This window comes from Camelus bactrianus, chromosome 17 (genome assembly GCF_048773025.1).
Source record: "Camelus bactrianus isolate YW-2024 breed Bactrian camel chromosome 17, ASM4877302v1, whole genome shotgun sequence".
Lineage (NCBI taxonomy): Eukaryota > Metazoa > Chordata > Mammalia > Artiodactyla > Camelidae > Camelus > Camelus bactrianus.
Genome location: NC_133555.1, coordinates 41,190,792 through 41,205,896, shown reverse-complemented (window position 1 = coordinate 41,205,896; position 15,105 = coordinate 41,190,792). Strand labels below are relative to the sequence as shown.

The window sequence follows — 15,105 nt, the reverse complement described above, 5'->3', positions numbered from 1 at the left end:
TGACCAATGTACACCCACAGGGTACTTCTTCCCAAAGGCAGCATGGAGAAAGGAAATTAAATGCAGACTGTCTGTAAGGAGACCCAACCTGGTCTTTATACTGCAATCCCAATATGTCCTGCTCCTCCTGGGAGGGATGTGGAACCAAGGGTGACATGCACCTATCTACAGTTCTACACCATCCTAAAACTGATGCATGAAAGTAGCTCTGTGGATCAGCTTCTGATTCAATAGATACAATGGGTTCTTGTCAATGTAAAAAAAAAAAAAAAACTTTAAAAAAAATGCATACATATATACATACTGCCTGAAAATACTCTGCAATGCTAAAAATTATCATCTTTGCTAGTAAGACCACAGGAAACGAGTTTCTTCTTTGTATTTCCCTTATCTGTATTTTTCCTTATTTTTAAAATAATTTAAAAAAACAAGCACTGCCTTTTAAATCAGAAAAATGAAACTTTAAAGAAAGGGCTAGATATTCTGGTAAGATTTTTAGCTAATTAACTCATTAGAAAATTAGGGTAGAACATTCACTGGGTAATTACTTGTTATTTCTGATATTTGGGAGACTAATTTTCCCTTGGGGGAAATGTCTTCTGCGGGAACTATAGATTAAAGCGAACAGTTCTTGAAAAGTCTGTTACCCTATTTTAGTTTCCCCAATTTAACTGAGACTAGATCCATCCAATGAGAAATATATCGAAGCAGGCTCAAGTCTGAAACCTCACCCCACCCCACAGGCCTCAAACCCCAACTTCTAGAAAAGTAAACCTCTTACTGCTTCTAGGGGACTCTTTCCAGGGGAGTAACACGTAGTAACGGCATTCACATTATTTTGTGACAAATGATGTCATCAGTGTCACTGGGGCTCATGGTACTCATCGTCATGGGTCTCTGAATATGGTCAATATTTTCTTGATTATCTGAAATAGTTGACCTTTAACAAGTCTCCTTGCTTCTGGCTCGCCACAGGATGACTCTTTAATACTAGAGGGCCAACACAGGCCCATGGAAAATTACTGAACTGGGTAAAAATAAAATTCTAACAGTCATCTCTTCCCTCTACTCCACTTAAGGGGACCAAAGACCTATGTTAGGTTAGGCCACTCACAAAATGTTTAGGCTTAACAAGAATTATAATTCAAAGTTTGAAATCTCTACACAAACACTACAGGCCAGAAGGCAGTGGCAAGATATATTCAAAGTTCTGAATGTTTTATATTTTAAAAAGCCTGAAGTTACCAAATTCCCCGTGGACAACATTTTCTCAAAACCCGGGTCCATTTTGTAATGTTCCATGGCCAAGAAGACAGTGTTGATTATGATGCAGATGGTGATGGCCAGCTCAGTAAAGGGGTCGGTCATCACAGTCCTCAGGGCCTTCTTAATGCACAGCCACCGGGGGCTACAGTCCCACACGAGGTATTTGGATGCCAGGTTTTCTCCACACGAGAGGCAAGGCTCCTGTGATTTTTCTTGTTCTGGAGAAGGAGAATGAAAGAGCACTTGAGGAGCTAGCTCTGAACCAGTCTGGCTCCTCTGTGCCTGAGTGCACTGCTTCCTCCCTCTTCCCTAGCATCACTACAACGTGATCAGTCAAGAAGGGCACTGAGTGGTATAGCTGACAGGCTTCCTACATACAACTTCCATGTGGCAAGTTCATCAAGTCTTTATACTTATAATGAGCATCTGGGAGCTGGGCTGCACTGTGAGAGATATAGATGGGGAAGTCAACACTGACTGGCTGTGAACCCATAAGAGAGATAAACACAGCCCAAGTTATGTTCACTCAAGGCAGACCATGGTGATGGCTGTACCACACCACAGGAAGCTACCAGGGCTCCGGGCACGAGGAGACATTCAGGCAGGGGTATCTGTAAGCACTGAAACAAAAGGCACTCTATCAGCTGGTTGAGTTCAGGCCAGAAAGCAGCTGCACCCCTAACTTCCCCACAATTTCAGGGACTTACACAGGACAAATGAGGTGATATAATGGGCTCAAAAATGCTAAGAATCTATTTAACCCCATCCTTGCTGGGACTTGAGTCTTGCCGTTAAACACCAAACCCTTAGTTGAGTCCTTGTTAGCTGCTGTTGTTAATCAGGTCCATCAGATGGTTCCAGCCTGTCTACACAAGTCTTCTATTGTCCATGCCAGATTCCTACTCTAAGTTCAATGACAACTGTCACCTCCTGGAAACTTCTATGTCTTCTCTTTTTTGGCTGACCATCACTGTCACTGAGAACTCCTGTGATGGCCTGGCCTGATCAGGAAATCCCAGTGGTACTCTTGGTCCCACCACTACCCAAGTGTCAGCTAAGGGTGGACCCACAGGATAGGTCCACTTCTTCCAAGCCATTTTGCTCACATGCTCCAAAGAAGCATGGGAAGTCACACTTAGCAGGAAGTACAGTGGGCTGCAGGAGGTTTCTTGGGGGCTGGAGAGAGGAAGAAGGGAAGGACATCATTGCAGTTAGGCTCCCCCTTGGCCTGGGAGGCAAAACTTACCGTGCATGGTGATAGTGAGGATGCTGACGGCACTCAGAGCTCTCTGCCTTTGGAAGGGGTCTCCGTGCTCATCACTGTAGTCCACTGACAGATTCTGGGACAGTCGTTTGGTTTGCTCTAGGAGGTGTGACTATAAGAGAAGGTGTGGCCCTTCTAAGGGAAGGGGCATCCTCTCCTCAAAACTTGACAAACTACTCTGTTCCAATGCCACATGCAGTGAAGATGTTCTACTCACTTCAACTTCGTGGCATGCCAAATGTTCAGTTTTCTTAATTCACATTTAATAGATAAGAGAAATACAGTTTGAACATTCATATTTCTTATGTACGCATGCTTCTGTGTTTTATTCATTGTCAACAAAGAGCAAACAAAATTTTACAAAAACTAATAAGCAATGGTTCAGGGTGTGAAAGCAATGAAAAGAGTAGTTTAGAAACAATGTCTGCAAGGGGTGAAGTGGGAGATAAATTTAGAAAGGTGGATTGGGGCCAGACAGTGAATGCTTTGAGTGGCTGCCTAAAAAGATTGTGAAAAAATCAGTAACTAAAAAAGAATAGTCAAAATAAATATCCTCAAATCTATATACTAAACTTCAAGTACTCTCTCAGTGTCTGAGAGTTAACTGATTCTTACCTACAATTCTAAAGCCTCTAGGGACTAAAGGACATAAACCTTCAGCTACGCAGAAAACTCAGGCATTTTTAATGACTTATTCCCCTTAAGTTCTGACCAACCAGGGAGAACTGTCCCTTTGTGGAAAGCTGTTTCAAAGGTAGCCTGTAGTCTTGGTACAGATATTTTATGGCCTAGTTAAGGGAAAAGACACTTTATATTAGATGTCTGGGTCTTTGTCTATTTTGTGAAATGAGGAAAAACTTTCAAAATGTTAAAAACATATATGCAGTCTCTTCAATATGCTGCAGTCTGACAGCAAAGAAGCCCCTAAACCATAAGATCTTTCCCTGTCACTCCACCGGAGAGCTGCTCACAGTAGAGGGTGAGGTTTGTCCATCCACGTCTACAAAGGCCCCTGAACTCCCTCTCCCCACTCCATTCTCAGGCATGCACACCCGCTTTCTGCCTACATCATCTCCCTCCTGCCTCAGGAAAGTGACACTGGCCATCATTCCCTGATCCATATCTCCAGCGTCTTCCTCTCTTCTGATTTCTCTCTCCCCAATTAAAACAGGTTCCAACATCCCCCACTTCAATGACAAGAATAAGCATTTTTCCCCTACTGCACATCCTTTCATAGCTTCATTTCTGCATATCCCGCTGCCTCCTCAGTGTCTTGGCCTGGATGCCCCACAGCCACCACAAAACTGGCATGTGCGAAGCTGGACTTGCCATCCTCCCCATCCCCAGAACATACTCCTCTTCCATCTCGGTAAATTACCTACCGTCAAGTTGGCTACCCAAGCCATACACCAGTGTCATTCCCACCCTCTGCATCTAGTCAATTGCTAAATCTTGTCTTCTGTAGATCACTGCAAACAGTTCATCTCTCTTCAGCCTCACTGCCCTATCCATTGTTTTAAACCAGTTTCACCTCTGACTTGTATCACCGCAACCACTTCTTAATTGGTTGCCTCCAGACTCGCCCTCCTTCAATCCCCTCTCTTCAACATACCCAGGATTTCCAAAATATAAATCTGGTCGTAACACCCTTTTGCTTAAAACCTTTCCATATTTCTTACCCCTCTCTCTCTCAGTATAAAGAATGAACTCCTGAGCTTGGCTTCAGGGCCTTTTGCAATGGCCCCTATCTTACCATTAGAGCCTCTTGCCAACCCCCCAACCTCATCTCACACACACATACACACACACACTCACTCTCACTCACTCACTCTCTCCCTCTCTCTCTCTCTCTCTCTCTCTCTCTCTCGCACGTTTTCTCCTGGGTCATGTTCTTCTGCTCTCCTTTGCATCCAGGCCTATGCATGTGCTGTTCTCTCTCCCTGTGGTGCTTCATGCTTCCTTTTACCTGGTTAATTCATCCTTTCAGTTATACGCTGCTTCCTCGGGGAGCTCTTTCCTGATCCACTGCTCTTTCCCCAGCCTCCACCAAGTCTGAAGCTAGTGCTATTGCTGGCCCCATCCATATGTCCTCAGGCTTTCTCTGGCAACCCAAACACTTTTCCCCTAACACACAATAGAAAAATTATTGTTTCCTGACCCTAGGAGTCCTGAATCAATGATGGACCAAAGTTGGTGCATAAATACTCTAGTGCCCTCACTTCAGGGAGAGTAAGCTCCAATTACCTTCAGTGGTAACTGGCTTAATAATACATCTTAATTGGGCACCTTCTCTTCCATTATCACTTGTCTCCTCCCCTCTCAGTGTTTCCTGAGATCACTTCCCAAATAATCTACTTGCACTCTAATGTCTCAGGGTTTGCTTTGGAGGAACAAACATTGCTCTTAAAACGTTGCTCCTCCTCTGCTCTCCCTCAGTGACCATCATGTCAGTCAATATGTTGGACAGTAACTGCCTCTTGATCAGTGTGTCTTCATTAGATGTCTGTATATCTCATGTATCCCCAGTACCTATCTTGGTGCCAAGTAGATGTAAACACTGTCAATACTTTAAACAGATATTTGTAAATAAATGGATAACTGAATAGACACATGGATGCAGGGAAGTATGTGCAAATGAATGAATGGATAAATGAGTGAATGAATGAATGAATCCTTTCAATCAGATTGACAACTTGACCTGTCCCCCATGAACAGTGCTAAAGTATCACTAATCCTTTGGCCAAAACTTGCCTTTTTTGAAGAATCTTCATCAGAATCTGATCCTGAAACCTGGTCTTTCCCAGACTCTCTCAAAAAGAAGGATTTTCTTCTCTTATTACCAAATAGCTTTCTCTTCTTTGGGGAAAAAGATGACGCTTCAAGGGAATTAAGTGAACTTCTGTCAATTCCCATGGCAACCAGAGCCTGAGAAAGTGAACAAAAACAATTAATGGACAGATTCCACCTCCCTATGGAACACTGCAAATGACCTCGACCTTGGTGAGCATTCTCTCCTCTCTTCTGGTAGCATCAGACCATTTCTATTGCTCATCACCCAATAGGAATATGCTAGCTTTGTCCTAGTTTATCTTGGGGAACATGTCCTGTTTGCCCACGAGGTGGCAGCTCTCAAAGGCAGGGCTGACTCTTCCATATCTCTGTATCACTAACTTTTAGCACAGGGTCCAGCATGTGCTAGGCACTCAATGATGCAGATATTAAGCATTCAGGATGGGTTTCCTCCTGAAAAAACTCTGTGGAGGATGAGAAAAAGTATAAAACATGGTTCCCCGCCCTGAAATCTTAGAACTGAATTTTAGAATCTTAGAATTGAAAAAAATGTAAAGATGCCAGGGAAATAGTAAAAATGGATTGTAAATGTAACAGGAATTATAAGAAGGGAGAGATGATCACAACTGTTATCTCTACAGCCACTATGATTGCTCTCCCAAATTCTCAAGTCCCTGAACATGAACATCTCCAGATTCCCACAAGAAAGATTGGAGCAGAGTCTTAATTTCCATCAACCCATATTTTATCCTCTAGCCAGCAATTTGGGAATCTGTCTTTGAAGGCTCAGGTTTTAGAAGCTCAAAGATCATCAAGATCAAGGGTCCCTGTTCTCAAGAGCCCTGTGCCTGGACATCTTAATGAGAAACAGCAGCAGAATCAGTCTGCAAGGGGCTTAAACTCTCAGAAAAGTGCCGTTAGGGAAAGCACTGAGGCCAGGCCTCGTACAGAAACTTTGGATATCAGACTCTATGGCCTCTGGGGTCCCTACAGCAGACCCACTGTCTGACACCACGTGCCCCTACCTCCTTCTCCTCCTTTAACAGCTGCTGAGCTTCCTGGAACATCCTCTCCTTGGCTTCCGTCTCAGCAGCTACGTTCTTGTTCTGTTCCTCGTAAGCCATGGTGACAACAGCCAGGGTTAAGTTAACCAGGTAGAAAGAGCCCAGGAAGATGACCACCACAAAGAAGAAGACTGAGTAGAGCCCCGAGGTACGCAAGGTCTGCAAAGGACAGAGCACACGCTTGCATCTGAAGCCCTCCTCTGCAGAGGGGCGACTTCATCCTGAGCAGAGATTATACAGTAGCGATTGGTCTCTCCCCAGCACCTGCTGGCTCAGCTGTCCACAGCATCATCTACTGCCTCCCCAGTCACCCAGGAACACATGATGCCCTATCCCTCAGCAAGCCATCTGTACATTCATATGGAAGTCCTAGTGACTTTACTGTGAACTTCTCAAGGGTATTTGCATTTTTTTTAAATAAAAAAGGCAAGAGAAATAGCAATGTGCATGAAAACTGAAGCACTAGTGGTGGAACTTTCATCAGTGGGGAATCTGGAGAAGAGTGATATTTCTAGGAAGAGGAGATTTTTTTTTTGGACTCTTCTTCCAAATATCACATTCATGGTTTTTTTTGGTGTTTCTAATGGAATTTCTAAAACAGAATTTAACAGTACTGTTAAAGACAAGAAATAGATGACAAAGGTGAAGGAGAGATGGTAGGTTATAAAAATGATAAAGAGGGACAGATAAGCGATGCAGAGGGGAGAGGGAAGCAGGGAGGGAGACGAGCAGGGAGGGGAGGGACAGAGAGAGAATGAATAAATAGATAACCTGTTGATAAAGCTTCTCCCAGGAATCTTGGGTCATAAGCCGGAACATGGCAAGAAAAGACCAGCCAAAGTTGTCAAAATTCGTGTAATTATAGTCAGGATTTGTCGTGGTGTGCCTGCATTCAAATTGTTCAGAACAAGTTCTAGATATTGGGAACAAAGGAACAGAGAAAGAATTACATACCCTGCTGCCCAGGTTCCCCCTTCCCTCCACCGTCCAAGGCACTGATTCTTCCAAGAACCATGGGCTCACACCCGAAAGTCCTTGGTGAAGAGAATATTTGTAGAGTGGCCATCCACCGTCTTCCAAGCCTTCCAGCCTATAGCCACACTTGATTTCCCTCATTTCCTGGTCACCATTCAAAATACAAGCTTGTTTTGTTCTGTCTCCTTCTCTGGATACAGGTGGTTATGTCTCTCCTCCAGCGTTCCTATCTCAGCAAAGGTATCACCAGTCACTCACACCAGAAACATGGATAATACTTTTCTCTCCACTGCACTTCTGACGACTAACCTACACGTACATTTGCACACACATATACATGCCAACACCCCCTCTTTAACCCACAAGTCTTGTTCTTTCTGCCTCCAAATGTCTTTGGGATCCATCCATCCATTTCTCTTCATCTCTGCTAAACAGCTTTGTGACTCTTATCTGTATTAAAAGAACCTCCTAAGTGGCTGTCTAATCTACTCTATTCATCTGTTCTCCAAGCAGCAGCCATAAGTGACTTTGAAAAATACCTAATCTGCTCAGGTCTTGATTCCTTTATGATCGAGGTCAACATCTCTGACAGTGATGGGCTACCATGTCCTGCGTGGTTGGCTCCTGTCTGCTGCTGGGCTTCTTACTATCCCTGACATGTCCCCATATCCCAAGGCCTTCACCCTTGCTATCTGTACTGTCTGGAATTGTCTGCTCTATCTCCTCATCTACAAGAACCTCCCACACATGCTTCAGATCCACCCTGTAGTCACCTGTCAGCCAGTCCTCAGGGAAGGAGGCAGTGGGCAAAGGTTGAAAACCAGGACTTGGCCCTGAATAGACAAAAGCCTGCCTGGGAAGGTGACCTCAGATCTGCCATCTCCTTAGAGACTACTGTGTTATGATCAATGTGGAAGGTCATGTATTAGGAGCAGGTTTATTATAAAACTCCTGAGCTTTGAGACTATACCTATACTGAGAGAGCTGTGATTGGCACACAATCTTAGACAGATGAGAACATTATCAAGATCGGTTGGAAACCAAGGCTTCTGCATCTGTCTGCTTAGGAGGCCTACCCACCTTAGATTTTGCTTACAGTAACCATACTGGCTCTGCATGGATGATGGATGACAGAAGCACTGTTGTGACAGCTGCTGGGCCCTCACTGAATGAAAACACTGTAGGTGCAGTGTGTCCTGTCAAGGGTCATTCTAGAGAGCTCAGTAAACCTTGTGTTAGATTAACGCCTAATAAGTGCTGGGAGTTTGACCTAACCCAAACCTGTGACCACCACAAGTGGCATTAGAGAAGACTTCCCTCATTTTATAGATAGGGTTACATCCCTGTTATCTCCCTCACTATCTACATGTCTCTCTTGTAACACTCATCACACTTTCAAGGGTTTACTGTACATCTCTCTTCCCTGAAAGATGTCAGTTTCAAGAGGGCAGCACTCCATTGTTTGTACTCGGATTCCTCGGGCCTAACACAGAGCTTGGCACACTATTGGCTCTTGATACTTGTTTTAAGGAATGACTGTAGTCGATTTCATCAGAGTGACTAGCATATTATCTTAATTTGAAATACACTCAACAAATCTACACTGAATCTCACCACAGAGAGCACTGATATCCTGGAAGAGGGAAGGGTATGGAAGGGTATCCCAAAGGGCCAGGGGGCTACTAGCTATTGAGGTGAATGTGTATGAACACACATACAACAGTGTGCATAATTAGAGGCGGTAGCGGTCACAGACCAACAAACGGAAGTGCACATGTGGTCTTGCATCAGAGCCATGCCACTGAACAGGAACTAGGTCTAAATGGGTCTTTCAGTTACAGCCTCATTTCTTACCTTTGATAGTCTTGAATATTTACTCCATAAAGTTGAAATATCACTATAATTTTCAGTAGGCTTCTTATCAAACAGAAATTCAACATAATTTAGGGGAGAAATCCTCTCTAAACTCTTGAAAATAATTTTTAATTTAGTAATGCCCATCTAAACTTGCTTAGACACATGAAATAATCAGCAGTGTTTGAGAACTACCGCCACCGCTTCCATAAGACTGTTTTCCATATCATGTCAAAAGGTCTAGCTGTATTCTGCTTAGGAGAAAAATATACATATTTTTATTTAATATATATTATAAACATCTTACCCGTTACCCATCCAGAGACCACACATTCTGAATTCAGTGGAATCTTTCTTTTCAAAGCAATATTCTGAGAAGGAAAGAATCATATTCAGATTTAAAAAAAAACACTGAAAGAAAAGAGAATAGCAAATATGCCAGATTATACTTGAAACAGATGGTTCAGAATCCTCCAAAATGATCAAAGTGGGTGTCCAGAGAGGAACTGGAGCCTAAGCCCTCAGAAAGGAGCAAGAGGAAAGAAGGGAAAAGAAGAAGGAGGAGGAAGCAGTGAGACCAGCACCACTCTGCCTCTCAGGACATAAAACTGAACCAGAGACCACCCACTGGGGGAAGCTGGACACAAGGTCAGCCCATGAGACACTCACAAGCCAAGACAGATATGGAGAAAGTGTAGCCACATGAGACTCAGGACACATGAAACTGAGATAGGGTCGACCTCAGTGCAGAGAGGGGGCAACATAAAAGAAGTGATATCATTGGAGAAAATATTTTGAGAACAGGGCTGGGAAGTTGCTGGTTCCCTTTGGCCAAATCCAGACATTCTGAAGACTTCTGCAAAACATGACAATGAAGGGGCAGAGATGGAAGGTGACACCCTCTTCTGAATGTGGCTTCAGGCTTTTCCTTCTCCATGGAAACCCAGGGAATGAGGCTAAGAATTTCTTACAGAAATGCATTTGCCTGCATGAGAACCCTGGAGGGATCAAGTCACCCTTTGCTCTTAAGAGACTCTTTAATGCAGATCTGTAGCTAGTATGAGTGGGGATAAATAAAAGCTAACCATGCACAGAGCAAGAACTGAAAGGTGAGGTGTTTACCTTTACTGTTAGAGTCACAGTCCTTCATGCCTTTCCTGACACATTTCCGGTTCAGATTTCCCATGAAGAGCTGCTGACCTACCAGGGCGAAGATGCTGAGGCAAAAGAGAGTCAGGATCATCACATCGACAAGTTTCTTCACAGAGCGCAGCAAGGCCCCAACAATGACCTTCAGACCTGAGGAGGAGGACAGGTGTGGAGGACACACACTCACACCAGATGCAGACAAGGAGCAGAGATGAAACAGTGTGGCCTCGAAAGTTGTCTCACTGGGGCGGGAACTGGAGACTGGCCTGACCTGGGACTCTGATGCCATAAGTCCTAGTTCTAACCCTGTGCCTGAGAAGCTGTGTGTCATCAGAGTGGGCCACCAGTCTAGGACTCAGTCTGTTTGTCCTGCCCCAAGTCTGCCAAAAGGCTGCTCTGAAGAGCAGGTGAGAAGACTATGAGCCACACATGCCACACAGACACAAGACAGAACTTGGTTACAGTTGTGCCGGCCCCCCCACAGCTGGGGGGTCACAGGCAGAGTTAAGGCCAAAGTGAGGCCTCCCTAGAGAAGGCACTAGAGCTGTACATTTCATGGCTACTACCTACTACAAGGTACAACAGGCACCATGAGCTATAGCTAAATTGGGGGGGTGGGGGTAGGGAGTTGGAAGGAGGAACTTTGTCTGAACCCAAATAATAAGAATGTCCGAGGAAAAAAAACTCAGATTATTACTTACAATAAGGATTTTTTTTTCATTCGTTCAAGAGATACTTACTAAGCACCTATTGTGACCATGGTACACTGTTAGGCTGCCAAAGTTACAAGATAAAAAGGACATAGTCTTGTAGCATGCTGGTAAATGTTTAAAATCAGCTGTCTGCGGGGAGGAGGGGGGTGCAAGGAAAGTCCTCATTTGTAGCATTTACAGATGTCCTTGTTTGCTGAATCCACAGTGTAGATCCTTCTCCCTCCATACACCCTTCTCCCCCAGCTGGTTTCAAGCTACCAACATGACATCCCTAGATGTGGCATTAGAAAAAGACGTGCACAGTGCCGGGGAGCCAGGACAAGTCAGCCCCACCAAGTCACCGGCTCTGCTCTCAATGCGGCTGGAGAGATCCACCACCAGATGAGGTCTGTAATGTGGGGCATGACACTAAGTGACAAAGTTTCAGTTGATCAGCGTAAACCATGAATGGTAGACTTGAGAACACAGAGCAGCATCCATCCCCAAGCCCACAGTTGATGACCTTCCTGCCAAGGGTGATGCCCCATGAGGATGACATTTGGGCCAAGCTGGGACATTCCCTGGTTTCACCACTGCATTCGTGTCCATATCAAGATCACGCTTTCCCTGCACGGTCAGGGGCACCAAACACAAAAACACTCTTAACCTCATCTAAGCCTGATTTTTACCTATCACGAGAGGCTTAAGTCTTCTACAAAGCAAGATGATTTATATGAAAGATGGTTGCGATTCCTGAATAATTTTTACATAGTCCCATAAAAGATTGTCCCTCATACCCTTACTTCCAAAAAGCATCAAGTGATCTCACGTGTTTCATGAGTCAAAATGGAGACTATGTTCGCTCATTTAGAGATAAAGAAGGGAACATGGAAGCTGTAAAGTTACTGCCTGGATGTATATTTTACCCGCATGAAATACGAGGGACTCAGCTCAGGCAGAAAGCCTCTAAGTCCACCTGGGAAACCAAGGTCCACCTTGCCAAAAAGGAAGAGAAAGAAGAAGAGGGACAAATTCTATATAAAGGGTCCTCTGACTGCCAGTTTCTTTATCATTATGCAGTTGTTCTTCTGGAGTTTCCAAAAATAACCTACTCCCTCTGATTGAAAGGATCCAAATTGCCTGGGGTTTTGATGGAAGAGACTAGAAGGGAAGAGAAAAAGAAGGGGGGAGAATGTAGTCCAGGGAGGGAACATTTTTTAATTAAAAAATTTTTGTAAGGGAAAGAGAGGAAAGGGGAAGGAGAAGAGTGTGCCATAATAACCTCATTTTTGATAAACTGGAATTCATATTCACAACCCATCCTTGGCTTCATCCTGATCCACACAGCCCATTCCTTGCCTGGCTTCTGGAAGACCACCTTTGCTCTCCTTCCAACTTTACAAGTGGCTCCTAGTCGTCTCCATTGCTGTTTCCCTTTCTCCCCTGCCCTTTAAGGCTGCAATACCCAGGGACTCAGCCCTTGGTCCTCTTCTACTTCCATCAGTGCTCATTTTTTGGGTGATTTTATCAGATTTCGTGGCTCTAAATAGCATCTATAGTCATGTAATCTCCAAAAATTGTATCTGCAGCCCTGGGACTCCAGACTCGTATATCTAATTGCCTCTTGGATACTCTGACTTGTATGTCTCAGAGCCATCTCAAATGGAACTTGTCCGAAGCTAACTCCTAATCTGACTTCCAAGGCCTGCTTCTCTCACTGACTACTTTTCCATCTTTCTAGTCACTCAGACAAAAACCTTGACTCATCCTTGACTCTTCTTTTGCTCACATAATGTATACAATCATTTCCTGTCAGGAAATCCTATTGTTTCCTCCTTCAAATTTATACAAAATCTGACCACTGTCCACCAACTCCTCTTCCACCGCCGGATCTGAGAGCACCACCACCTCTTGCTTGGACTATGGCAGTAGTCGTGGGTGTCAGTCTGGTTCCCCTGAGAAGCAGATTCTCTGGGACCGATGTACAAGACATTTCTTGGGGAAATGCCTGTGAAGAATAAAGGGGAGGGAGCAGAGGAGGCCAGAAGAGCCTCAGATCGTGACACAGGGCTGACACCTGGGAAAGGAGAGGAGGAAGGAAGCAGGGTAGACAGGAAGAGCCTCAGACTGTAGTGCTACTGTGAGAAAGCCTCAACCAGGTTGCTGGGGAGCTCCCGAGCCAAAGTACCCCCACAGAGGAGTCCCATACCCTTCAGGGTGGGGCCAGTACTTGTCCTCCCTACATGCAGGGAGAGCATGATCTTGGTATGACCATGATTGCAGTGATGAATCCAGAGTGGAGGCAGCTGCGACCATTAGTCAGTTGTGCTCCCTGAGGCAGGAGACCTGAGCAGCACGTTTCCATAGTGACCACCATGCCTCCTATCAGGTCTTCCTGCTCCTACCTTTGCTCCCCCACATTCTGTTCCCCACACAACAGCCAGAGTAATCCTTTTAAAACCTGAGTCAGACCATGTGATTCTTCTGCTAAAGCCCTCATTTGGCTCCCATTTCTCTCAGAGCAAAGCCCGAGTCCTCCTGGTGCTTCTATGCCTCCCCTTCACCTCTGTGGTCCTGCCTCCACCACCGGGCTCCTTGCTCTGTCTGCTCCAGCCCCATCCACAGCTTTTTTAATTCTTCTGTCTTTGAACTGGCTGCCTCCTATGCTCAGAACACTCTTTCTCACATATCTGCTTCTGAAACTCCCTTACCACCTTCAAATCTGCTCACATCTCACCTTCTCAATAACACCTATCCTGACCACTCCACTGAAAACTGCAACCTGCCTCCCTGAACCACTGTAACTTTCAAGAGTCCCTATGTTGTTTACTTTTCCATTTTATTTCTCCATGGCACATATCACTTTCTAGCATGCTATACAATTTACTTAGTTACAGCTTAAGTCTGTCTCCCAGCTCCCCACCTAGAATGTAAACTCCGTGAGGGCAAGGATCTTTGTTTGCTCCCTGCTATATCCCAAGCAGCCAGCACAGCGCCTGGACATTCTAGGTGCTCAATATATAGCTGTTGAAAGAGCAAATAAATGAATAAAGCAGGGTTTGTTTGTTAGTTTGTTGTTTGTATGACATATTGAAAAACTTTAACTATAATAAAATAAACATTCTCTTCTGCTAAGAACCAGTGTTGAAAGTTCGGGTGTCTTACCTGAAACTACTGAAATTGCTTTCAAAGCTCTGAATACTCGGAAGGTACGCAGGGATGACACACTGACCTTGATATTCGGTAAATATGATATAAACCTACAAGACAAAGCACAGGGCTTGCTTAGTTCTGTGAACATCTCCATGAAGGCGTCAAGGAAGCACAGCCTGGGGCCTGTGTCCCCCAGAGGGAAATTCGCAACCTCACCTCCCAGCCCCACCTTTATCTTAGGACTTGGCAATACCACTCTCTGTTGCTATGGACTCTAGATTGCACAGGAATCTCTTCTCAGCTCATCTTTATACTTGGACATAGATGAAGATTCCTTGAAATAGTCACCACAATTGTGGCTACATCCATGGATAACAGAAATCAACTTAAATGTTTATGACTCGCTACCTAGTTCTAGGCCCAGTGTACTTTCCTAAGGTCTCACCATGCGGCAAAGCCCAGGAGGAACCTAGGCCATCTGGTTCCAGGGCTCACCATCTTCACCACTGCACTGCACCACCTTTCAACAACCGTTGAACTTCAAATGGTAAACTCTGAAATTAACAGCACTTACATCAAAGAGCTTTCGTGAATATTAAATAGGTAAATATATGCAAAGTGCTTAAAATAATGGCTGCCACAAATTAAACAATGTTAGGTTTACTATTATTGTGCTGTCAATGGGCCACTGCTCCTCTTGCTTTTTATTTTGCTGACTCATAAATTTGGCATCTCATCATTCAGATGCCAAATTGAGTTCCTTCAGGAAGAACTTCAACTCTCACCTCATGCCATATGCAATAATTGACTCAAAATGGATCTGGACTTAATTAAACATAAGAGCCAAAATGATAGCATCTCTAGAAGAAAACATGAGAGAAACTCTTTGTGACCTTGT

General features: G+C 44.4%; 1 protein-coding gene across 14 annotated transcripts in view; it reads right to left on the bottom strand.

Moving 5' to 3' along the window:
- Nucleotides 1–15,105, bottom strand: part of SCN11A (sodium voltage-gated channel alpha subunit 11) — a 122,922-nt gene that overhangs the window by 42,691 nt on the left and 65,126 nt on the right. For 13 of the 14 annotated variants that reach the window (XM_074345186.1, XM_074345184.1, XM_074345185.1 and 10 more), the window contains 8 exons: nucleotides 14,220–14,314; nucleotides 10,336–10,512; nucleotides 9,521–9,584; nucleotides 7,156–7,297; nucleotides 6,346–6,543; nucleotides 5,282–5,455; nucleotides 2,513–2,642; nucleotides 1,246–1,484 (listed from right to left, as the gene is read on the bottom strand). In XM_074345186.1, the coding sequence (XP_074201287.1) occupies nucleotides 1,246–1,484; nucleotides 2,513–2,642; nucleotides 5,282–5,455; nucleotides 6,346–6,543; nucleotides 7,156–7,297; nucleotides 9,521–9,584; nucleotides 10,336–10,512; nucleotides 14,220–14,314 (1,219 nt within the window). The remainder of the gene's footprint in view (nucleotides 1–1,245; nucleotides 1,485–2,512; nucleotides 2,643–5,281; nucleotides 5,456–6,345; nucleotides 6,544–7,155; nucleotides 7,298–9,520; nucleotides 9,585–10,335; nucleotides 10,513–14,219; nucleotides 14,315–15,105) is intronic. The other variant, XM_074345189.1, reaches the window with a different exon arrangement.